The sequence below is a fragment of the Brienomyrus brachyistius genome, chromosome 22 (genome assembly GCF_023856365.1).
Source record: "Brienomyrus brachyistius isolate T26 chromosome 22, BBRACH_0.4, whole genome shotgun sequence".
Classification (NCBI taxonomy): domain Eukaryota; kingdom Metazoa; phylum Chordata; class Actinopteri; order Osteoglossiformes; family Mormyridae; genus Brienomyrus; species Brienomyrus brachyistius.
The window spans coordinates 9,361,757-9,382,682 of record NC_064554.1 but is presented as its reverse complement, the minus strand read 5'-3'; the positions used below and the strand labels follow the sequence as shown (position 1 = coordinate 9,382,682).

At 45.4% G+C, this 20,926-nt stretch overlaps 2 protein-coding genes across 2 annotated transcripts; one reads left to right on the top strand and one right to left on the bottom strand.

The window, feature by feature from the left end:
- The first annotated feature begins 4,245 nt into the window (after positions 1-4,245).
- LOC125717515 (tripartite motif-containing protein 16-like protein) lies at positions 4,246-11,891 on the top strand. The gene is made up of 6 exons (XM_048990543.1): positions 4,246-4,886; positions 6,333-6,428; positions 7,795-8,028; positions 8,889-9,060; positions 10,300-10,377; positions 10,627-11,891. The coding sequence occupies exons 1-6, from the start codon at positions 4,287-4,289 to the stop codon at positions 11,268-11,270; spliced, it is 1,824 nt and encodes a 607-aa protein (XP_048846500.1). The 5' UTR covers positions 4,246-4,286; the 3' UTR covers positions 11,271-11,891.
- amn (amnion associated transmembrane protein) lies at positions 11,575-13,757 on the bottom strand. Its single transcript, XM_048990548.1, has one exon. The coding sequence runs from the start codon at positions 13,629-13,631 to the stop codon at positions 12,213-12,215; it is 1,419 nt and encodes a 472-aa protein (XP_048846505.1). The 5' UTR covers positions 13,632-13,757; the 3' UTR covers positions 11,575-12,212.
- Between the last annotated feature and the right edge of the window lie 7,169 nt (positions 13,758-20,926).

Here is a 20,926-nt window from a genome sequence, read left to right as displayed (position 1 = left end):
TACTGTTTGCAGTATTGTTCCTTAGGTCCTGGAATTCCGTCTTTTATTACTCTCCGCTTCAATGTCTTTACACACTGACTGGCACTTACACACACACACACCCCCACAGGAGTCCCTGCAAGGGAGGTGACTGAAGCTGGAGACACAATGAGGTAATGTGGCGTGTCGGTGAGCAGCTGAAAGTGATCTCCCTCGGGCTATTTGTGTTGTTTGTGTTGGAGGTAGGGGGTGACTGGGGGATCTGAGCGACAGGAGGCTTCCGGGCTTTTGATAGGCTGATCTGAAAGAGGGGAGGGGGTGACTGCGCTGCCAGCTCTTATACTCGGATGTGAGGATGGTGCAGGAATCACATAGCTAATCTGCCTCCCTTACTGCTTAGTAAACCTCCCTGTCTCACTTTTCAAAATGTACTTTTAGGGTTTTAATAAAAAGCCCACCAGGAATATTCATTTCAACAGCCGCTTTTGTCTAAAGTGACATGCATTTTTGAGAGAGCTTTTGATGGCTAGCCAATCACTGGATAAAGGCCTTGATCTGGGGCCCAATGGCAACGCCACTCTACCAACCCTCTAGCAGCACAGAGGCTACAACGGGATCTTGATTTGATTAGTGACTGGGCTGATACCTGGCAGATTAACCTAGATAAATGTAAGGTAATCCATGCAGGGAGCAGAAATATAAAGTACAGATATTTTATGGGTTCCACTGAAATAAAGGTAGCTGATTATGAGAAAGATCTCGATGTGTATGTTGATGCTTCCATGTCCCACTCTCGCCAGTGTGGGGAAGCAATAAAAAAGGCCAATAGGATGTTGGGTTACATCTCTAGGTGTGTGGAGCTTAAGTTAACGGAGGTGATGCTACGATTAGATAATTCCTTGGTAAGACCTCACCTAGAATATTGTGTGCAGGTTTGGTCACCATACCTTAAGAAGGACATTGCTGCCTTGGAAAGGGTTCAGCGTAGGGTTACAGGAATGATTCCTGGTCTTAGAGGAATGTCTTATGAGGAGAGGTTAGCTGAGCTGAATCTATTCAGCCTCGAGCAAAGGAGATTAAGGGGGGACATGATCCAGGTATATAAGATACTAACAGGCCTGGATGTTGTTCAGTCAAATGGATATTTTAATATTAGTTTAAATACTAGATCTCGTGGCCATAAGTGGAAATTATCGGGAGAACATTTTAAAATGAATTTGAGAAAGCACTTCTTTACACAGCGTGCAGTTAGAGTATGGAATAGTCTTCCTGTTAGTGTAGCACAAGCTAAAACCCTGGGTTCCTTTAAATCAGAGATAGATAAAACTTTAGCAAATCTGAGCTATTAGTTAAGTTCTCCCCAAACAAGCTTGATGGTCAGAATGGCCTCCTCTCATTTGTAAATTTCTTATGTTCTTATGTAACCCAGGGGTTTTAATGAACAACCTTCCAATCACAGGCACAGCAAGCTAACTCACTGAGCCACATGCCATTCCTAAGCAGAGGGTCTCCAAGCCCTGAGATGTCCTTTATGAGGGTAATGACAGGTCAAGAGAGAAGCCTCTGAGCCAAGAGGTTTAGTCCAAAAGCCAGAGTTATAGGTCTCGAGATCCAGTCTTGGCTCAACCTGATGTTTTTTGTAACACATCCATGCAAAGCACTTTTGGACGACTCTGTTGTGAAAGGCGCTATATAAAAATAAATTGAACTGAACCTGACCTCAGCCTCGTCTCGGTCTCGAGCCCATTTTGTTTTGATCTTGCCTTGGTCTGAGTCTCGAAATACCACAAAAGATATTATCTAAATTGATATGCAAATATACTTCTTTCCCCTCACTATGCCAAAATTAATTTTCCTGCGCTGTCCTCTTGTAGCGGCGCTACTTAAAATGAACTACATCTTCCAGCTGGCTTGGCGGTGTAATACTATTGGACAGCTTGGGAGGGCACAGGGGCTGCTGGGAAGAGTTATTGAGCAAACAGGTTCTTTAAAAATGAACGTGAAAGATGCTGGGAAGGTGCCATAATATAAGCATAATATAAGAAGGTAACCTTAAATTACATGCTTCATACCGATAATATTCTACTGCTCTGTAATGTTATGATACAGACCTAAATTCATTCAATAAGGAACATTCATATAAAAGCTCCACATAACTTGCTGTAATACTTAGTATGAACTATTTAACAGTGTCTATGCCCCAGAAAACAAGCCACCTGCATGTAGTGTGTGATTGACGAGACCCACCCTCCCCCCAACCCCCGCAGGCTCTGCTCTCAATCACCTCACACCTCACCAGGAACTCCAATGGTCTTTCTAGAGAGCTGTTCACAAGGTATTTCTTTCACTAATCCGCCATCAAATGCCCCTGTTATACTGGACTGTTTTGGACATTGTTGATAGTGTTTAGTGTTGATTGTTAGAGTAATTTACTATCGCTGTCAGGGAACTAGAGGAGGGCTTTGTGTATGTGATTTCATTATATTGTGTGTTTTTTTATATATATATATCTGCATTGTTGTTTAGAGTATATGAACATTAAACATTTTCAATAATAGTGCCTATTGGAATTACAAAAATGAAAATATAGTCCCGATATGGGTGCAACATACCTAAAAACATCTAAATTCTTATTGTGAATTAAAAGTTGGGTCTTGTCTTGGTCTTGGTTGGGGTGGGTCTTTGTCTTGATTTGGTCTTGGGTTAGATGAGTCTTGATCTTGTCTTGATCTCGAAACATAGTCTTGCACATATCACTGCCAAAGGCCACCCTGCAAGAGCAGCTGATGGGGGAGGAGCCCAGTCTCGGCCATCCTCTCCCTTCCTGCAGGCATACAGCCTGCCCTGCAGCTCCCCCCTGTACCATCCATCATGCTGCCCCATTATGTATATGTGCCTCTGCATCCATGCAGCTGTAACTGTAGCCGTGGATAATTTGATAAATGGGAGATAAAGTCTCCATATACATTTACTGCAGATGTCACTGAGCTCATCCCACATGTGTCATTATGCATAATGGGGCTGTTTTACCAGCCTATGGGACTAGGTCAGATCCAGTGAGCACCACTGCCTTTGCGGCTGGATGCCCCGCCCCTCAGTCCAGGCCACGCCCTCCAGGGGAGCTTAGGTGTCCCAACCTGGCTACAAGGCCTTGAGTCCCATTGCAGGCCTGAAACACACACCAGCTGGGGCCAGCAGCGAGGGGGCAGGGCCTGTTTCCTGTGGCGACATCTTCTCTGGTTACCTGATAGCAAGAACGTTCCAGAAAACATGGGAGTCTAAGAGCCAGCAGCCACTGAAGGGTGACAAGCTCCATGGGTATTTGAGGCGAGGGCGTTCCCAGCCTTACCTGCTTTATACTTAACATAACGTTGAGTGTTTGTCAGTTTAATCACAGCTCCTGCCTCGCTGCCGCCCCACCCCCTGCCCACGCATTCTGCCCCCGCCCTTTCCATGTTCTGCAAGACACATGTTTTCCAGAATGAGATATTCCATGGAAAATGAAAAAAAAAGGATTAGGCTATGCTACAAGACCAGGCAAGTGCAGGGAAATGTACATGGCAGTCGTACAACTATGAAGCTCATCTTGCATGAGCTCACTTCTTCAGGCACAGCAGAGGCGCTCCAGAAGTATTACAGTCTCCCTCAGGTTGGACCTCTTCACCCAGATATACGTTCCCGGGGATGAAGGGGAAGAATGTGTTTACGCAATTAATGTGAACGCAAAGAAAATGCTCTATCGCCCCCATCCCACAGCTGAGCAATCGCAGACAGGACACCCTGAACGATCTTCCAGCACGCCGGGATCTGCCTGAACATGTGAGTGTAATCAGGGCTCAGTATTGCTCTCTGACACACAAATATGCGATTGCAGGTCAGCAATAGCCAGTGACTAACTGGATTGGCCCACTATGAAGCTCACTTAAACTACCTTTCCCCCTTCGAATAACGTGCCTCCTTTTCTATCCGTATAAGTGATCGATCGACATTAGTCTCCAGAATAACCCAGTCACTGTACACATATCATCCCAGACGGACACCAGGCCTGATACTGAGCTGATCCTTACCCAGTTTCACTTGACACATAAGACAATAGACACGTATTTCTGCCGATGGGATTTTCGGGGTTCCACTCCTGTCTTCCCATTCCTCCTGCCCTGCCCCAGGGCTGAAGGCAGGAGAGGAGGGAAGAGTGGGAGGCCCTTCCGAGAGGCATGCTGGAGGTGTGGCCTAATCAACTTTTTTTTCTCGGGTTCCCTGGTGTAGAGCTCAGCCAAAAACAAGACTGAGTGCATGTATGTGGAGTCATGGCAGACACCACTGCAGAGGTCTCAGGCCCGGCCATCGCAGTCGAGGGCGCCAGAGCAATGCGATCGAAGCATGGCCTGCAAGAGTCCCTGCAACTCAGGAACCAGCAGGACCAGAAAGATCCTGAAGACGTGAACGGTGATTCAAGTGGTGAAAAAACTCTGGAATGGCTCTCCTGCCAGAGTGCAGGGGATAACGGTGCAGAATTGAGACCTTTCCCTTTAGCAGACCCTCGAAGCCCAGACGAGTCGAAAAGGGAAGAGGAACAGGATGCTCGTGAAGCAGAGAGCTTGGAGACAGACGGGGTGAGGTGCGACTCATGCATCGAGGTCCCCCAGAAGGCGCTCAAGTCCTGCCTTACCTGCCAGGTGTCCTACTGCCAGGTGCACCTGCGGCCTCACCTGGAGAACGCACGCTTCCAGAAACATCGGTTGGTAGAGCCACTGTGCAACATTGAGGGCCCTGCCTGCCAGGGCCATGGCAGGCCCTTGGAGCTGTTCTGTCACGTGGACCGCTGCTGCATGTGCAGGGCATGCGCTGATGAGGATCACCAGGGCCACCAGGTCGCACCCCTGGGGGAGGTGCGCATGCAGATGGAGGTAGGGATACATGCAGCACAGCAGTCACACCGTGGGCCATGCTGGTGCTGAAATAAAGAGGGCAGACTTCTTTCTTTCAAAAAAACCTGTGAAAAGCCAGTTTTTCCTAGAATAATCCCTTAAATAAACATCAGAATGAGATATTGTGCGGAATCATTGTGCGGAATTGAATTATATCCCATAATTCATTGCTCAGTGTGACCCTGTACTGGGTAAGCAGTTATGGGAGATTGATGTATATATTATTCACTGCTGTGCAATACTAGGTAACTGTAATACTACAGTTTTCTTCTGTCATTAGTCCTAAGTAAAGGTGTGTTCCAGCCATAACTGCTTATTTCCAGAAGCATTTCCTTACTCGTGGGTTTGGTCTCATTTTAGACCAGTAATTGATACCTTAATGACTATTAACTGGCATGTAGTAGAATAGGTCCCTCTCTGTTTCCAGGAAATTCTCCATTTCGTTTTTTTTTTCTTTATGCTACATTCTAGTCACATATCCTGGCGTTCAGTAATTGGGAAGTAGATTTTACCCAGTGTCCCTCAGTGTCCACGGCTGTGGAACAGACAGGAGTCTGTGCAGAAATAGGAATGCAACCGAATCCCAGAGTTGCATGTTTCAAAACTTCTTGCATTACACCAATATCCAGTCATCTTTTAGTCATTATATGTCCGTGATGGGCCGACCTTCCAGGCTTAAGGCTGGAATTCACAGAGGGTGTGGGGCTTTCCAAACACACCAAATTGCGTGAAAACCCCAGGGCTCGTATGCCTTTCATTTCAATGGTTTTTAGAGGAAATAACTTCCTGGAAAAACTTAAGTCATTAACCAGCATCAATTAACCATTAACAGGATGGTTCCTGGACATCATAGCTGTCAGAGACCATGGTTATGGTTATACTTTGCCATCATTCAGATACCATATTAATTCTTGAAAGAAAAGCACAACCTGGAATCCACTTTGAAAGCTGGGTAAGATACGTGAGGCCTGGCAGTATAGTCACAGGCCCATGATTGGGGATTCAGCAAAATGAAAGTATGAATGAAGATAGCTTTTCATAATGATGATGTGCACCAAATATTATGTGCACACACCAAGCACCTATACAAATATGTTACCATTGTTTTAACTTTTCAAAGCACTTGGCTTGATTCATTCTTATAGAAGATTCAATTCTTAAATTTAATCCATTTAATCTAGTTTTGTTATTAGTTAAACCGTGGCTACAAATTCTGAATCTAAATATTTATCTTTGAGTCACATGGTCAGTTAACATGCAGATCCTTGAATGGTATGCAGGTTACCTGGGAAAATACAGCCCAGCTGTGACAGCCTGCCTCTGTGAACATGTGCCTCTCAGTGGATGGAATTCGGTGTGTCATGTCTGCGCATGTCCTGCCATCTCTGAGAGTGATCTCTCCTCCCTGTTGGCATATGCTTCCAGAAAGAGCTGCGGCAAAAAGAGGCAGAGGTAGAGAAAGTGGCCGTTTCTGCGGAGAATGCCATCGTCAAGCTGCAGGACAACGTCACGTCCCTGAAGGTACACTGCAGCCTCGCCCGTACTGAGCGCGTGCACAATGCACAAACGTGCACGTAGAGGCGTAGTGCAACTGTTTTACTTCAGATTAAGTTAGATTAAGTAAACCTAATTATTCCCATGAGGAAATTCGTCTGCAAAGTGCACGGAGCAAAAACGAACGGTTCCCGGTAGCATTTTCAGCACAACACAGTGGAATGAGTCAGCGATGTCATTATCTGTGCGTTTCTCTATCTGTTCGACAAACAAAATGATTTCTCTCTGTATCTGCATGCAGATAGAAGACCAGAAGTGGGTGTGGTTTATACCAGAAGTCCCATTAAAACTGTATTTCCTAACCAGATATTCACTGGCAACAGAGTTATTGTGCCTTAACCAAACTAATAAAAGTACAATTTTATGAACTGTCTGACCCCCACCCCACCCCAACCAGGAGATATTGAACAATCAGAAACTGGAAGAAATTTTTATAACTTGAAAGGTTCTCTTTTGCGGTGTAAATCGAAACCATTTACAGTGAGGATATTGTGGCGGCTGGAGGACTTGGGGTGTTTATTATAGGGCAGACCTAGTGGCCCTTTTCAGCCTATCTTTGGGCAGTTTCAGAGATAGCAGGAATGGTGATACCTGCGGAGTGGGGGGGAAAGGAGAAGTGGGGGGCACCGCACGACCCTATACATACTGGGGAACACCTGAGGGGTGAGGCAGGTAGGAGGCCGGTTGGTGAGCAGACAGCTGGCAGTTTAGTATTCTTTGTTATGGTCTGTGTTTGCTGTGGGTTCCAGCCATACAGACTCCATTAAAATTCGCTTTTGTGGCACACTTGTCTATTATATAATATACAGAAAATATACTGCAGTTGAAGGGAATACTGTTAAATTCATATGTTCATATGTATTACTGCAGCTTGCCAGGGAAATGAATTATAACACATACACAGCAGCTTACTACACGCAAAAACCTGAGTCTACTCTGTCGTTTGTGGTATAGTGCGGCTGTGCTGTCCATCCAGTCCAGCCTGCTGGATCTCCAGGTCCTAATAGCACTGTACTATGGTAGTACTTTTATTATATTATAATAATAGGTGTTGTAGGTAGCATACTTGGAAGAAACCATAGAATAGCCCCCTCCGGGGTCTAAACCACTGATGTACAGCCATTGGTGATTGTGTAATAATGCATATTTTCACATGACCAGTGAAGGACACACAGATCCAGTTAAATGGATCACTTGTACTGCTGCAGCCAAAGTCTCGTGATCTCAGGGGGGGTCCCAAATACAAGCCCAAGTTGAATTTAGTCTATCCTATGTCTGCATGCCATGACCACCACCTCCTCGCTATTTCTCTACCATATCTTCCCAACCTTAGCGCTCGGTGGCCGACGTCTTCACCCTGATCGGCGGGCAATTTTCGGAGCTGGAGGCCGCTGTGGTGAAAGCCCACAAAGCGATGACGGAATCATTGGAGGAGGACGTGAGGAAGGCCACAGGGCAAGCCGAGGGCGTCCGACTACACCTGGAGCAGAAGAGCACTGATCTGAAGAAGATACGGGCCCAGATGGAGAAGATGAGCAGGAATAATAACGATATCGACTTCATACAGGTGGGGTCAAAAAGACAGCAGAGAGAACCAGCACTACACACAGCAGGGATCACTTTCGAGAAAGTGTGCATATATATATAGCATATTTTCACAATATTACATTGTCTCAATGCACTTTACATTATCGGAACCTCAAAAGGACTCGAAGGGGAGCCCATATTGGTCAGATAATTAGCAAGAACTAAAAAACTGCAATTCCGAGTCCTTTGCCACCATTTGCTCATCACTGATCATAGCTGCAGTGATCTGAAAAAAATCTGGAAACAAGGAAATTCACGGACAGAAAACTTGTAAGCAAAGATAGAATCATATAAAGGTTGAAATGTTTGATATATGTGAGTGAATGGTGTGTGAGTGTGCCCAGCGATGGGCTGGCCCCCCATCCTGGGTTGTTCCCTGCCTCGTGCCCATTGATTCCGGGATAGGCTCTGGACCCCCCCACGACCCAGTAGGATAAGCGGTTTGGAAAATGGATGGATGGATGGATGTTTGATATAAGACTGAAACTAACACATGCCTGGTTGTTCAAAATTTTCCAAAATATTTGCTGGCTTATTCTTTCCAAGTTTGTCCACAAGTTCCCACAAGTAGGAGCAGACATTTGGTTGAGACTTAGATCATGTATGAATTATTATATAGACATTTGACATGAAGATCGGCCCTGACAAGACTGTCAGACTGGGAAAATTCCCAACAGCCAGTCTAACATGCCCACAAGACATAACAATTTAAGGGAATCGAAGGAGAAAGCTGTCCCATATTAAGTTACTTTTTCTGGTTGTTTGAGTCTTGCTAATTTCCTGACAAATCATTTGCTGAGAGCTTTAAAAGCGTCTCTGTGCTCCCTCTGGTGGTCGCAGGAGTACTTGCAGTTGAAGGCAGGCAGCCTGGATTTCAGTCTCCCTGGCGTATACATCAGCCTGACGGAGCAGCTGGCTGCAGTGAGCCGTGTGGTCGTTGAATCCACACAGGAGCTGTGCGAGAAGCTGCCTTCCATGTATAAGGAGAAGCTCATCAAGACCCACAAGAGAGGTGAGCGCATGTGCTGCTCAGACCAGCTAAGAGAGCCTCTGGAAATGATGGTGTGGGTAGGGCTCTATCCACATACAAACACTTTGGGGAAAAACATTGTGGTATAGTTTATCGTAAATTAGTATATATAGATAACGTGTTAGCTACCTAACTAACAACCATAGATATAGTATATACAGCAGGTCATTTCAGGTCAGATTGGGGAAGCATGCTGTGGTACAGCACAGTGGTCAGCTTACCTCACAAGGAAACATCTCAGCATTCCGGTTGGTGCCCCCACCCCACCATGCCGACTTCTCAGGATCTCAGAGATGCTTACATACAATAAAGTACACAGATAACAAAACCACAGAGCACATTATGGATAAGGAACGTCAGGCTTAAGCAAACAAGAAGGTTTCTAACTTGTGCCTGAAATCCGAGACAGAGACTGATAGATGAATGTCACTGGGGTGGGAGTTCCAGAGCCGGGCACCTCTAGTCAGGGAGTTTTCGTTTTTTGAAAAAGAATGAGGCCCTCAAATGAAAAGACATGGGCACACTATGTGTGCGGAATAATGGCAAAGCTGAGCACTGTAAAACTCCATCAGTCACGGCCACATGGTGGCGCTGTGGACATGCTTTTAGACTCTAAAAGAGAAGTTAAAAAAAGACACCTTTTGTTTCTGCTGATTTTTAGTAGGAGTGTTTAGTAGGTTGTTTTCATTGCAGCTTAGTTTTCGTGTCTTGTGTTCATAGGTGCATTTCAATTTTGCTTAAAATAAAAATTGCTATCAGTAACGGAGCCAGAAATCACAGCACGAGTGGGTCAGCAGGAAACCAGGTGGGCCGGTCCCATAACAATTCACGTGGCAACAAAATCACACACAGGCTCAACTTCATATTTCTTCGTTTTTAAATGACCTGTAGCATCACTAACACCAAATGAACAAAGAAAGAGAAAAAATCGGTTTACCTCTCAACAGCACATTTCCTCCGACTTCCTCCCCAAACTCACCTGTGCTGCTGCAATCGGTTTTAGTTTTGGCTAAATGATCACTAACTAATAGTTTATTTGTTTGCTTCCTGTTACACAGTCATGGTGCAAAATAGCTGTAACTCTACTGTTGTCTTTATATACTAACTCCATGAAAATGGAGCACAAAGATGGGTCCTTCCCCACCCTCTCGAAGCCAAAGGTCTGATTTCGATGAAAGGCTGTTGTAGCTCATTGCGCCTGTTTGCTTCTCCAACGTCCAGAGAAGCTGCCGATAAGAAGTACAATGCCAGTCGTTGTCGCGGAGCCCCACCCCCAGGTTCGAGAAGACTTCCTGAAATGTGAGCGCTCTTACTGAATTCAGTTACTGTATTGATGGATTTTGTTATATTATGACATTTCTTAGTACTAAAAAGCATGTGGGATTTCTTCTGAACAGAACAACAGCAATTTAATTTTAGTAGAATTTTCCAAATTAAAAAAGACATTGGACAATCCCACTCCATCACTTTGTGGAAGCTTGTAACTGGGTTAAATCAAACACCTGTGAGCAGTTGTGCAGAACCTGCTGTATTTTTTGGCCCCTGTAGATGGTGCCTCTTTGACCTTCGACCCAAACACTGCCCACAAATTCCTGCGCCTAACGATGGAGAATAGGAGAGTGACCAACTGCACACCGTGGCAGCAGAGTTACTCCAACTCCCCTGAACGGTTCGAGCACTGGCGCCAGGCATTGGCCGTGGAGAGCTTTTGCCTTGGCCGCCATTACTTTGAGGTGGAGGCCAAGGGGGATGGTGCCCACATCGGCCTCACCTACAAGAGCATCAACCACAAGAGCGAAGACAGCGACGGCTGTATCACAGGCAACGACTTTTCCTGGTGTCTGCAGTGGAGGAGCAATGGTTTCTCTGCCTGGCATGCGGATGTAGAGATGCCCCTGGCAGCAAAGAAGTTTGTGCGCATCGGGGTCTTTGTGGACTATGATGGAGGACAGCTGGCTTTTTATGGTGTGACCGACAGCATGATGCTCCTCCATCAGTTCCGAGCCGAGTTCTTGGAGCCTCTCCACCCAGCCGTCTGGCTCCCCAAGAAGGACGGTGCCATCCTGCTGCTCAGTCCCAAAGAGGCCACTACAATTGAGGACTCCCCTCTTATGTCACCTCCCTCCACCCTGTCTCCCTCCACCACATCGCCATCCTCCCTGTCACCCTCCCTCCAGTCACCCTTCACCTAGTCTCCATATAGTCACCCTCCACCCAGTTGCTGCACTCATCCCTGTCACCCTCCACTCAGCCTCCCTCCTCCCTGTCACCCTCCACCCAGCCCCCCTCCTCCCTGTCACCCATCATCCAACCCCCCTCCTCCATTACCCTCCATCGAGCCCCCCTCATCCCTGTCACGCTCCACCCAGCCCGCTCATCCCTGTCACCCTCCATACAGTCACAGTGTACATTTTGATTAGTAGATGCTCTTATCAATAAGCAGCTCACATACAAACAACTTCAGATGTTGCTGATTAACTGGTTGCAAAACGGATAGACATTTAGTACAGAAATTCATTTATTTTCTTGAGAACCACTGATATTTTGTCACATATCTAGATACTGGGCCACTTTGCTAACCACTGAACTGGAAAATAATCCCACCATTAAATCATGAATGTATTTCTAAGAGTAAGTAGTTTAAACTAAGCAAAGGTACATGGACACAGTGATACCAGTTTTCTGTGTTAGAATCCCTCAGTAAAAACATGCACTCCTTGCTAAATGTTTATACCAGTACTAATTACTGTTAACTGTTAAACCACTGTCATTGCACATGCTTTTGCAGTAATAAAATCAAAGTACACATTTTAGTAAGTTTACTTTTATACATCCAAGTCGAGCTCAGTGTTCCTATCGTAAAAATGCACAAAACTGAAAGTTTTTTGGTTTTTGACAAAATTTCAGAGATTCACGTTCAAAAGATTTTCTTTGTGTTTTTCTATAAAGGAATATGCTTAAGTGAGAAAGATCACATGAGATGGACTAGATAAGTTAGTTAAAATAAAGTTTAGGCTGAACTTACTCATTGGAGACAAAACAGTACAAGTCGTGACAATTAGTCTGAGAAATGCTACGAAAGATCACCGTGGGTGTTTCTAGATTGAGCCAAATCAGTGATGTTGAGAATAAGCTCATGTCTCAAAATCGGTTTCATCGTAAATGGGATTCACAAAGTGAATGCCTGCATTGGTCATAACAATGGAGCCGCCTGTTTCTCTAACGTACAATTCAGGCTCAGCTGGCATCAGTGTAGGTTTGTCGAACATGGGGTTGTCAAATCCATGATCCAGGGGTCCGCCCAGCTCCCCGATCTCGCTGCCCTTCTTGCAGCTGGACAGGGAGAGAAGGCTAGGGGTTTTGATGATGCCTAGATGGATGAGGACAGCCAGAAGGAGCAAGCAAGCCACCAGCAGCAGGGCCGCCACCACGCCTCCTGCCACAGCTCCTGCGTTGCTGCTGGTCCCCTCTGTACTGCTGCTGCCTGACGAAGCCTGGAAGTCTGCACCTTCAATGCCTAGATGTGTTCCCTGGGAACCGACATCTCTCAGGATGTCACGAGCCAGAGATTCTGCTACCTTACCGGACTCGGCCCCCGTTTCCCCATCCAGGATCAGCACCTGAATTTCAGCCACCACTTCCCGAAATATCAGCCTGAGTGGCCATATTTTAGAGAGCCTTGACATGGCCAGCTGGACAGACTGATAGGATGGCTGGATGAGGAAGAGGTGATGCAGCCGTTGTTGGTATGTTGACAGGTCAAAGCCAACTTTGCATCGCAAATGCACGATTGCACCACACACATCGCAGCAGTGTCCCGCAGCTCTCAGGGGCTTCTTACAGTCCGTGGGCGCGCATTTCACGGCCGAGCAGATCCTGTAATGGTTCGCAGAATTGTCGCAAACACAGCCCATTTTGTCGCTGCAGCCTGGTTCACCGACATGGACTTTGGAAGCTCCATGGAACTGAAGCCGGCCCGAGTGTGAACTCAGGTACTGAGCAAAGTCGTCAGAGGAACTGAATCTCTTTCCCAGCACAGACACGCTTTTCACGGGCACGCTTAGCTGGTCGGCCGAGGTGTCCACCCGGAATGAGGATTCCGCCCAGAAGACCACGTCGTCCTGCGGGCATGGCACGCTTTCCTCATGCACTGAGAACAGGAAAGGACCTTTCTCTAGGTTGTCCCAGGAGGAGGCCGCCTGCCACTGGGCTGGGTCAAACCACCGCAGCAGTTCGGTATCCTTGAATGTAACCTCAGATCCCGGTCCACAGTCATCGTTCTGGCCATTGCTGGCAGCGAAACCTGCTCCCTGGGGCAGGATAAACTCCCCGTCCATAGGCAGGTACATCTCGTGAATTCCGTGGATGGTTTCCACATACACAGACACTTCCTTCTGGGCTAAGAACTGAATCCGATCACTACTGCAAGGCACTGTTCCCTTGTCCCAGTTAGTTCCATTCTCAAAATTTGTACTGGGGACCCACTTTTTGTAAACCGCGTGGGTCCTACCTAAGACACAGAGAAATAAAGCGTTGACCAGCAGAGGAGACATTCTGAGGCTTTGTGCCAGGCCAGTGCGGTGACCTTTGGATCTCACTGAAATGACTGTCACGAGTGCATGCTTTCCCGGAGGAATGGTAAAAATTTCCAGCAAAGACTGAGGATCAGTCAAACATTGACAACAATATGATGGCAGCAAGAGCCTCACCTTCATTTTCATGCAGCTGGATGCTTTAATATGGTTTCATGGGTTGTTATCCTCCAGGTTAATATTTTAAAGGCACACACCAAAATATTTTGTAACAGGAAAATTTGTCTCCTCTGTTAATGAGGACATTTAAGACTAGTAAAAACTTGAACTAACCTTTCTAAGATTCAATAAAAAATCTCAGATTAGACGACAATTAAGTAACGAAGCATGATTTAATCTAGTTTCTTCTGAGAAACAGGGTCCACCCTTAGATCCCAGGCTTAGGGTTAGCCTCCATGATGCCAGCTGTGACCTGTGCCTAGCAAATAAGACATCCCATGAAAATACGCCCTAACGCATCTTTTAAAGCAAAAATTTATATAAGACCCTGTCTTATTTTCAGGGAAATACGGTAGTTAGAGTATGGAATAGTCTTCCTGTTATTGTAGTACACCCTAAAACCTTGGGTTCCTTTAAGAGCTAGATAAGAGTTTAACAACTCTGAGCTATTAGTTGAGTTCTAGCCAAATGAGCTTGATGGGTTGAACGGCCTCCTATTGTTTGTAAATTTCTTATCTTCTTATATGACTCATCATATTTACGTGTGCAATGAGTGGACTTTCTGCAAATGGTGAAGACGCACAGCTGATGCTGGCAGTGTGCACTTAAGTTTGAGTGAGAAGAATGGCAATATCTGGAGAAAACCTTTGAGCAGCTGGTCAGCCAAGCCGCACAGAGAGAGGTAGGGGTGCCTAGTGCCCTGTTCATCCTGCCACCTGAAGCAGGGCGATCACCTGCCTGCCCCCTAATAAATAGGACTGCATGAATTTGGATTTTATATATTTTGTTAATGTGCCTTCTTCTACTGGCCCCTGGAGGATGGGCTACTCCTCTGAGTTTGGTTTCTCCTTACTACTGTCGCCCCATGGCTTGCTCAACTGGGGGGGTTTGCGCCGGGAAAATGTATTTCAGACAGTGTATTGTGAAAATGTGCTATATAAATATAATTGAACTGAAGCGCACACACATATTTAAGTTGGTAGTTGCAATTGTTCAGTAAGAGAGCATGCAGTATATGATGTATCATGTTATTGGTACCTATACTTGTTGATTGATTAGGTAATATGTTAACTCACTACCAATACACTGATTAAAACTATAATTGCTCAGAATGTGTAGTCTTACTAGATAATAATAATAATAATGATATTAATAATGATAATAATAATAAAATGTAAAATGTGTCAAAAATGTGTAATGTGCAATTGTTCAATAACACAGCATGTGTAAAAACAAAAATGATTGTGAAAAATGTGTTTATATTACTTTTACAAATAAAAAATGTGATAGTAAACAAACAAATCGCCATCCATCCTTTCATCCATCCATCAATCCATCCGTCATCTGCCGCTTATCCAGGGTCGGGTTACGGAGTCAGCAGTCTAAGCAAGGATGCACAGACCTCCCTCTCACCTGCCACCCCCCCCGGGGGAACTCCCAGTCTAATCTCCTCACCCATCTCTAAGGCTGAACCCAGACACCCGGCGAAGGAAATTCATTCCTGCGCTTGCATCCACAGTCTTATTCTTTCGGTCACACCCAAAGCTCGTGACCATAGGTGAGGGTAAGAATGTAGATCAACCAGTAAATCGATAGCTTTGCCTTTCGACTTTCCACAACAGAAGGGTATAGCATCCGCATTACTGGCGATGCTGCACTGATCCACCTGTCAATCTCCCACTCTTTCCTTCCCTCACTTGTGAATAAGACCCTGAGACACCTCTCTTGAAGCAGCAACTCACCCCCCACCAGGAAGTAGCAATCCACTCTTCTCCAGTTGAGAACCATGAGCTCAGACTTGGGGGTGCTGATCCCCATCCCAACTTGCTCCATTTATACATGGACATGATGATTCAGCAGACCTTGAATCCCATACTCCTGAAGCACCCCTCTGCAGTAGGACACCCCCCCCTGAGGGGCACAATTCTATGCCTATTCCAAGTCCAAAAGACACATGTGAACTGGGCAAACTCCCAATATCCTTGTGAGGGTGAAGAAGGGTGGTGGAGGTCTGGTTTGGTGACCTCAGGCTCGTGTTTCCGTTTTTTGCACATGATATTGTCTTGTTGGCACTTTTTATTGCCTCAGTTCTGCCTGGAGACCACCCCCAAAAAAAAAAAAAATAAAAAAAATGAAAATTGAGACGTTCTGCCCACCTGTCCGCCATTACCTGTCTGCCATTACCTGTCTGCCCTCCACATTGAAATTTGGACTGTGCAAATTATTACACCAGCATAAACTTGCCAAGATAGACAAACAACATCCAGAACTTTCAAGAACTCAGGGTAAATAAGTCCTCCTCTGAGTGTTCTAGCTCTACTTCCTCCAGAGAAGGCGTATCTGTGGGATTTAGGAAGCCCTCGAAATACTCCTTCCACCGCCTGACTATATCCCCAGTTGAGGTCAGGTTATCCCCCTTACTGTAAACAGCATGGGTAAAACCCTGCTTCCCTCTTCTGAGTTGCCTGACAGTTTGCCAGTATCTTTTTGAGGCTAAGCGAAAGTCATTTTCCGCGGCCTCTCCAAATTTCTCCCATATTTTTGATTCAGAAGATGCATTCCGCCTGCCAGGACCTGTCAGCTGTCCCGAGTCTCACCAGACAGCCAAGTGCGGAAGGCCTCCTCCTTCATCCTGACAGCTCCCTTTACTGTTGGTGTCCACCACCAGGTTTAGGGATTGCCACTGCGATTGGCACCAGCAACCTCATGGCCACAGCTCTATACATCTACTGGGGCAGGAGTGGACAAGGCAGGGCTACAGGCAAGCAGGCGAGGAGATGGTCGCAGGTGAGTAGGCAGGAACCGACGAGGTGATGGCCACAGGGGAACAGGCAAGCAGGTAGGAGCCATCTCAGCGACAGCCGCAGGTGAGCAGACAGGAGTCATCTGGGAAACAGCCGCAGGTGAGCAGACAGGAGTCATCTGGGAAACAGCCGCAGGTGAGCAGACAGGAGTCATCTGGGAAACAGCCGCAGGTGAGCAGACAGGAGTCATCTGGGAAACAGCCGCAGGTGAGCAGACAGGAGTCATCTGGGAAACAGCCGCAGGTGAGCAGACAGGAGTCATCTGGGAAACAGCCACAGGTGAGCAGACAGGAGTCATCTGGGAAACAGCCGCAGGTGAGCAGACAGGAGTCATCTGGGAAACAGCCGCAGGTGAGCAGACAGGAGTCATCTGGGAAACAGCCACAGGTGAGCAGACAGGAGTCATCTGGGAAACAGCCACAGGCAGGCCAGCAGAAACCGTCTGGGCTGAAATGGCTGGCAGAGACGTCTCAAGAAGCCTGGAGTCAGCAGATGGAGGGTCACGTGCATACTCCTCGGATGCAGTCTTCTGCGGAGATTAGATGATCTCCTCACCAATCAACGATCCCCGGGGCTCTTCCTGGTTATCGTAGGATGCTGGGTCAAGGAGAGAATCGTTACCAGGGCAAGGGGCAAGCAAGCACATCCGGGGTGGGATTGGCGGATCCAGAACACAGCCGTTGGCTCTTTATGGAGTTTGATCATTCTGTCACATCGGCAGCTGATGCAGTGGAACCCCGTGATTGGGACATTTATTAAGCAGTTCAGGGAACAAGCAAAACCGGGGAGAGACAGAATGACAGAACTCAGCACTACATAACTACGAGGAACTTAAATACAATCATTGACTAGGGTTAACAAGACACATTGGGGAGCCATACTCCTGGGCGCTGCAGGAAAGGTACGGTTCATAAACATCGGGTGGGGCATGTTTGAGGCCACGCCCGAGGGGAAACAAGAGCATCATTACATAGTAACATCATCATGTAATAGGCATCAAATGTCATTTAGCAACAAATGGACCTGCCCGTAGCATCTTCCTCTGAAAATTAGTTAGTGACACTAATTATTTTGCAGGCAAGTCACATTCTGCTGCTCAAAGGATACCTAGCACTAACTTCAATGTGAATCCAACAAAAAAAATGATCACTTTTACACTTAAAGGGATCACTTTCACACTAAAATATTATTAAAACGCTAAACAGTCATTACTGATTTATACCCTGCTGAGCACAAAACAGGATCTTCAGCATGAAGCAGCAGTAGAAATCTATTTAGAGACTGGAAGACTGTAAATATTGTAGGCTTTTAAGGGTTGTCTTAAGAGATGGCACTTACTGTATATGACTTACCCATCTGAAGGTGGCAGCATTTTCAGTAAAAGGAGTTTAATCCTTGCCGATGATATTTCTGCTATAAAAATAGAAGCAGTGTAAACAGGGTACCAAATCTGGGTCTGTGGTGAAGGCGTAAACATTGTTTATAAACATATGACAACTTGCACAAAGGCTGACAAGGTTTTGTGGCTCAGAAAGAACTTGGGTCCCAAAGAATTCCTTAACGTAGGCCTTGCTGACACCAGGTACCATCACCAAGCTTCAGCACTTTGAAAACGTACTGAATGTTTGTGGTGCATTTTTATGACATAAAACATCCCCCAACTGGGCATGAATGAAACACCAGATGACATTCCTGAACGGGTCCTTAAGGCCTGCTCTGACCAACCAGCTCCAGTCTTTAGTTATATTTAACTTGCTGTCCCAAGCCAGAATACCAGTGTTTTTCAACATGCCCTCTATCATCCCTGTCCCCAAGAAACATGACCCAGTATGTCCAGTTGCACTTTCCTCAACAGTAATGCAGTATTTGCAGTTTTTACTCAAGAATCACATCTGTTCCACACTGCCTAAGGTTATGTTCTGAGTGGCCTGCTGTCTTCCTTGTGTACACACCTTACAGAGGACCTGACATGGGCACTGACATGCTTCCGAGCACATGAACACTTCAACTATCTCAGTAGAGGGCAGAGGTTCATGCTGTCTTAAGACATCGACTATGGGGTATGACGTGTAGCTCAGTGGGTTAATGATGTGCTCATCATTGGAAGATCACTGGTTCAAATCCTGGGGCCCAAAGATTGATGCTAATATTAGGATGTTGAGTATGCCTAGATGGGAGCAGACTGAGGCTTCAGGCGTGCTGCATGCTGGCTGATCCAGTGGACCCCAGGCTTTGCTCTCCCATGTATATGTTGTAAAGGACAGCAAAAGATACCTTCCATTGTAGGTAACGTTGTCTTGTAGGTGTCCTGAAGCCTTCTTAATACTATGTTATTGTTAAGTTCTACCTTAACATTCCCACATGCCCAGAAAACATCCTTACTTAAGTATACTTTACTAAGGTTGGTCTGAGCGATTCTCTAGTCATCAAAGTCAACCAATCAGGTGTTCCAGTGTCCAGGGAGGTCTGTGTCAACGCCACAATTAAGATGACCTCTTTTAAGCAATGTCTTTCGGGTGAACAAGTGAACAATTTTAGTAAGGTATACCTTCGTAAGACACTAAGAGTCACTGTTATTGGGAAACTTAGCCCAGTTCATGTACTTGTACAAATGACAAAAAAAGCATCATTTCATTTTAATCCCTGTCCAGTAGAAGGAATCCAGACTGGGAATGAGCATAGCCCTGTGTCATATGTTCAGCTCAACACACTATCAGCACTGTACTTCCTAGCCTGCACAGGCGAAAAAAAATGTCCAATCCAACAAAATAACAGCCAGGGAGGCATCACCGCAGCTTGAGAGCCAACATTTCTTCACTTCGGTTGTCTGTATGCTAAAAGAAGTCTCAATAGTCAGCATGGCACTTCACACACTTTGAACAGTCTGTCTGTTAGGCATGTAACGATGAATCGCGTATTGGTTAAAAATCTATGTAAATGTATGACGATTTAAACCGGCTGATGTGGAAAATGAATCGCTACTTTAGGGGTACTTCACGGTATTTTACTTAACGGAAAACCTGGTGTAATATCACATTTAATTTCACCGACGTCAGTTCGACGTCAGATGTCACTGCGTATGCACGTCGACGTCGTACGTTAGTTCTTGGTTTTGACCGAACGCGAGATTACGAGTGAATTTGGACTTGAGGACACACCCCCAGATTTTAAATCGGCGGTGTGGCAGCATTTCAGCATTCCGGTAATCAGAAACGAAAACTGCGAGAAAACGACAGACAAGACAAAAATTGCGTGCAAGCATTGTAAAACACTGATAACATACACAAATAGCACAACGAACATGCTTCAGCATGTCCACCGTCACCACAGTGAGCTCAATTCTCCATCGCCAGAGCGAAGATTATTAAAAGTGCAAACCACGCTAAAAAGCTGCACATGCAAGCCTTAGCTTATTTGGTAACGTGCACTTCATAATGCATTCATAGAACATTCATAAGCAGCATGCAACTACACTTTAACATCCTAACATCCCTTAACAGCTTTAATATACATTAATAACAAACATTAAATGATTATACAATTATAATGTTTGTTATGATTATATAATGTTTGTTATTAATGTATATTACAGCTGTTAAGGGATGTTAGGATGTAAAGGTATGCATGCATATGATGTCTATGAATGATTTTTGAATATTTAATACATTATGAAGGTGTACTGAACGTTTTATGAATGACATGCTGCATTATGTAAATACAGATATATCATTGTATATTTTGTTGTAATTAATGTGGTTTTATATTTATATAATGACAGAAACCTGGTGTCAAAAATAATTGATAAAGAGCTGTAGAAGTCAAAGTAGCTATGGTATTGGTGGCAATAAATGAATTTTCCACTGTGTCCATTCACCACCAGTGACATTAAGCAAGACAGGTGGGCTGTTGAACATGTACACACAAAAACTGTAATCTATTAAAACACTGAAAGATATTATAGCCCAAAAACTGAAAAATATATAAAATAAAAAATATTTTTAAAATATAAAATATAAAACTTTACCACAGTGTTTGTGTTTAAAATTGTATCTGCTTTCTGGAGTATTTCAGTTTAGATCTGCATTTCCATATATACATGAAGCAAGAATACCAGGGAGGTACACATGAATGTCACGTCCACAATGGAATAAACAAGCTGGAATGCAGGGTGTGCAGGGATGCCCCTAGAGGGGACCAAACAAAAGCATGGGAACATGAGGGCCGGAGCATAGGGCTGGACGTTACAGTAACCCAGCCCTAAAGGCGTGTCCTCTTGATGCCAGGACTGGCCAG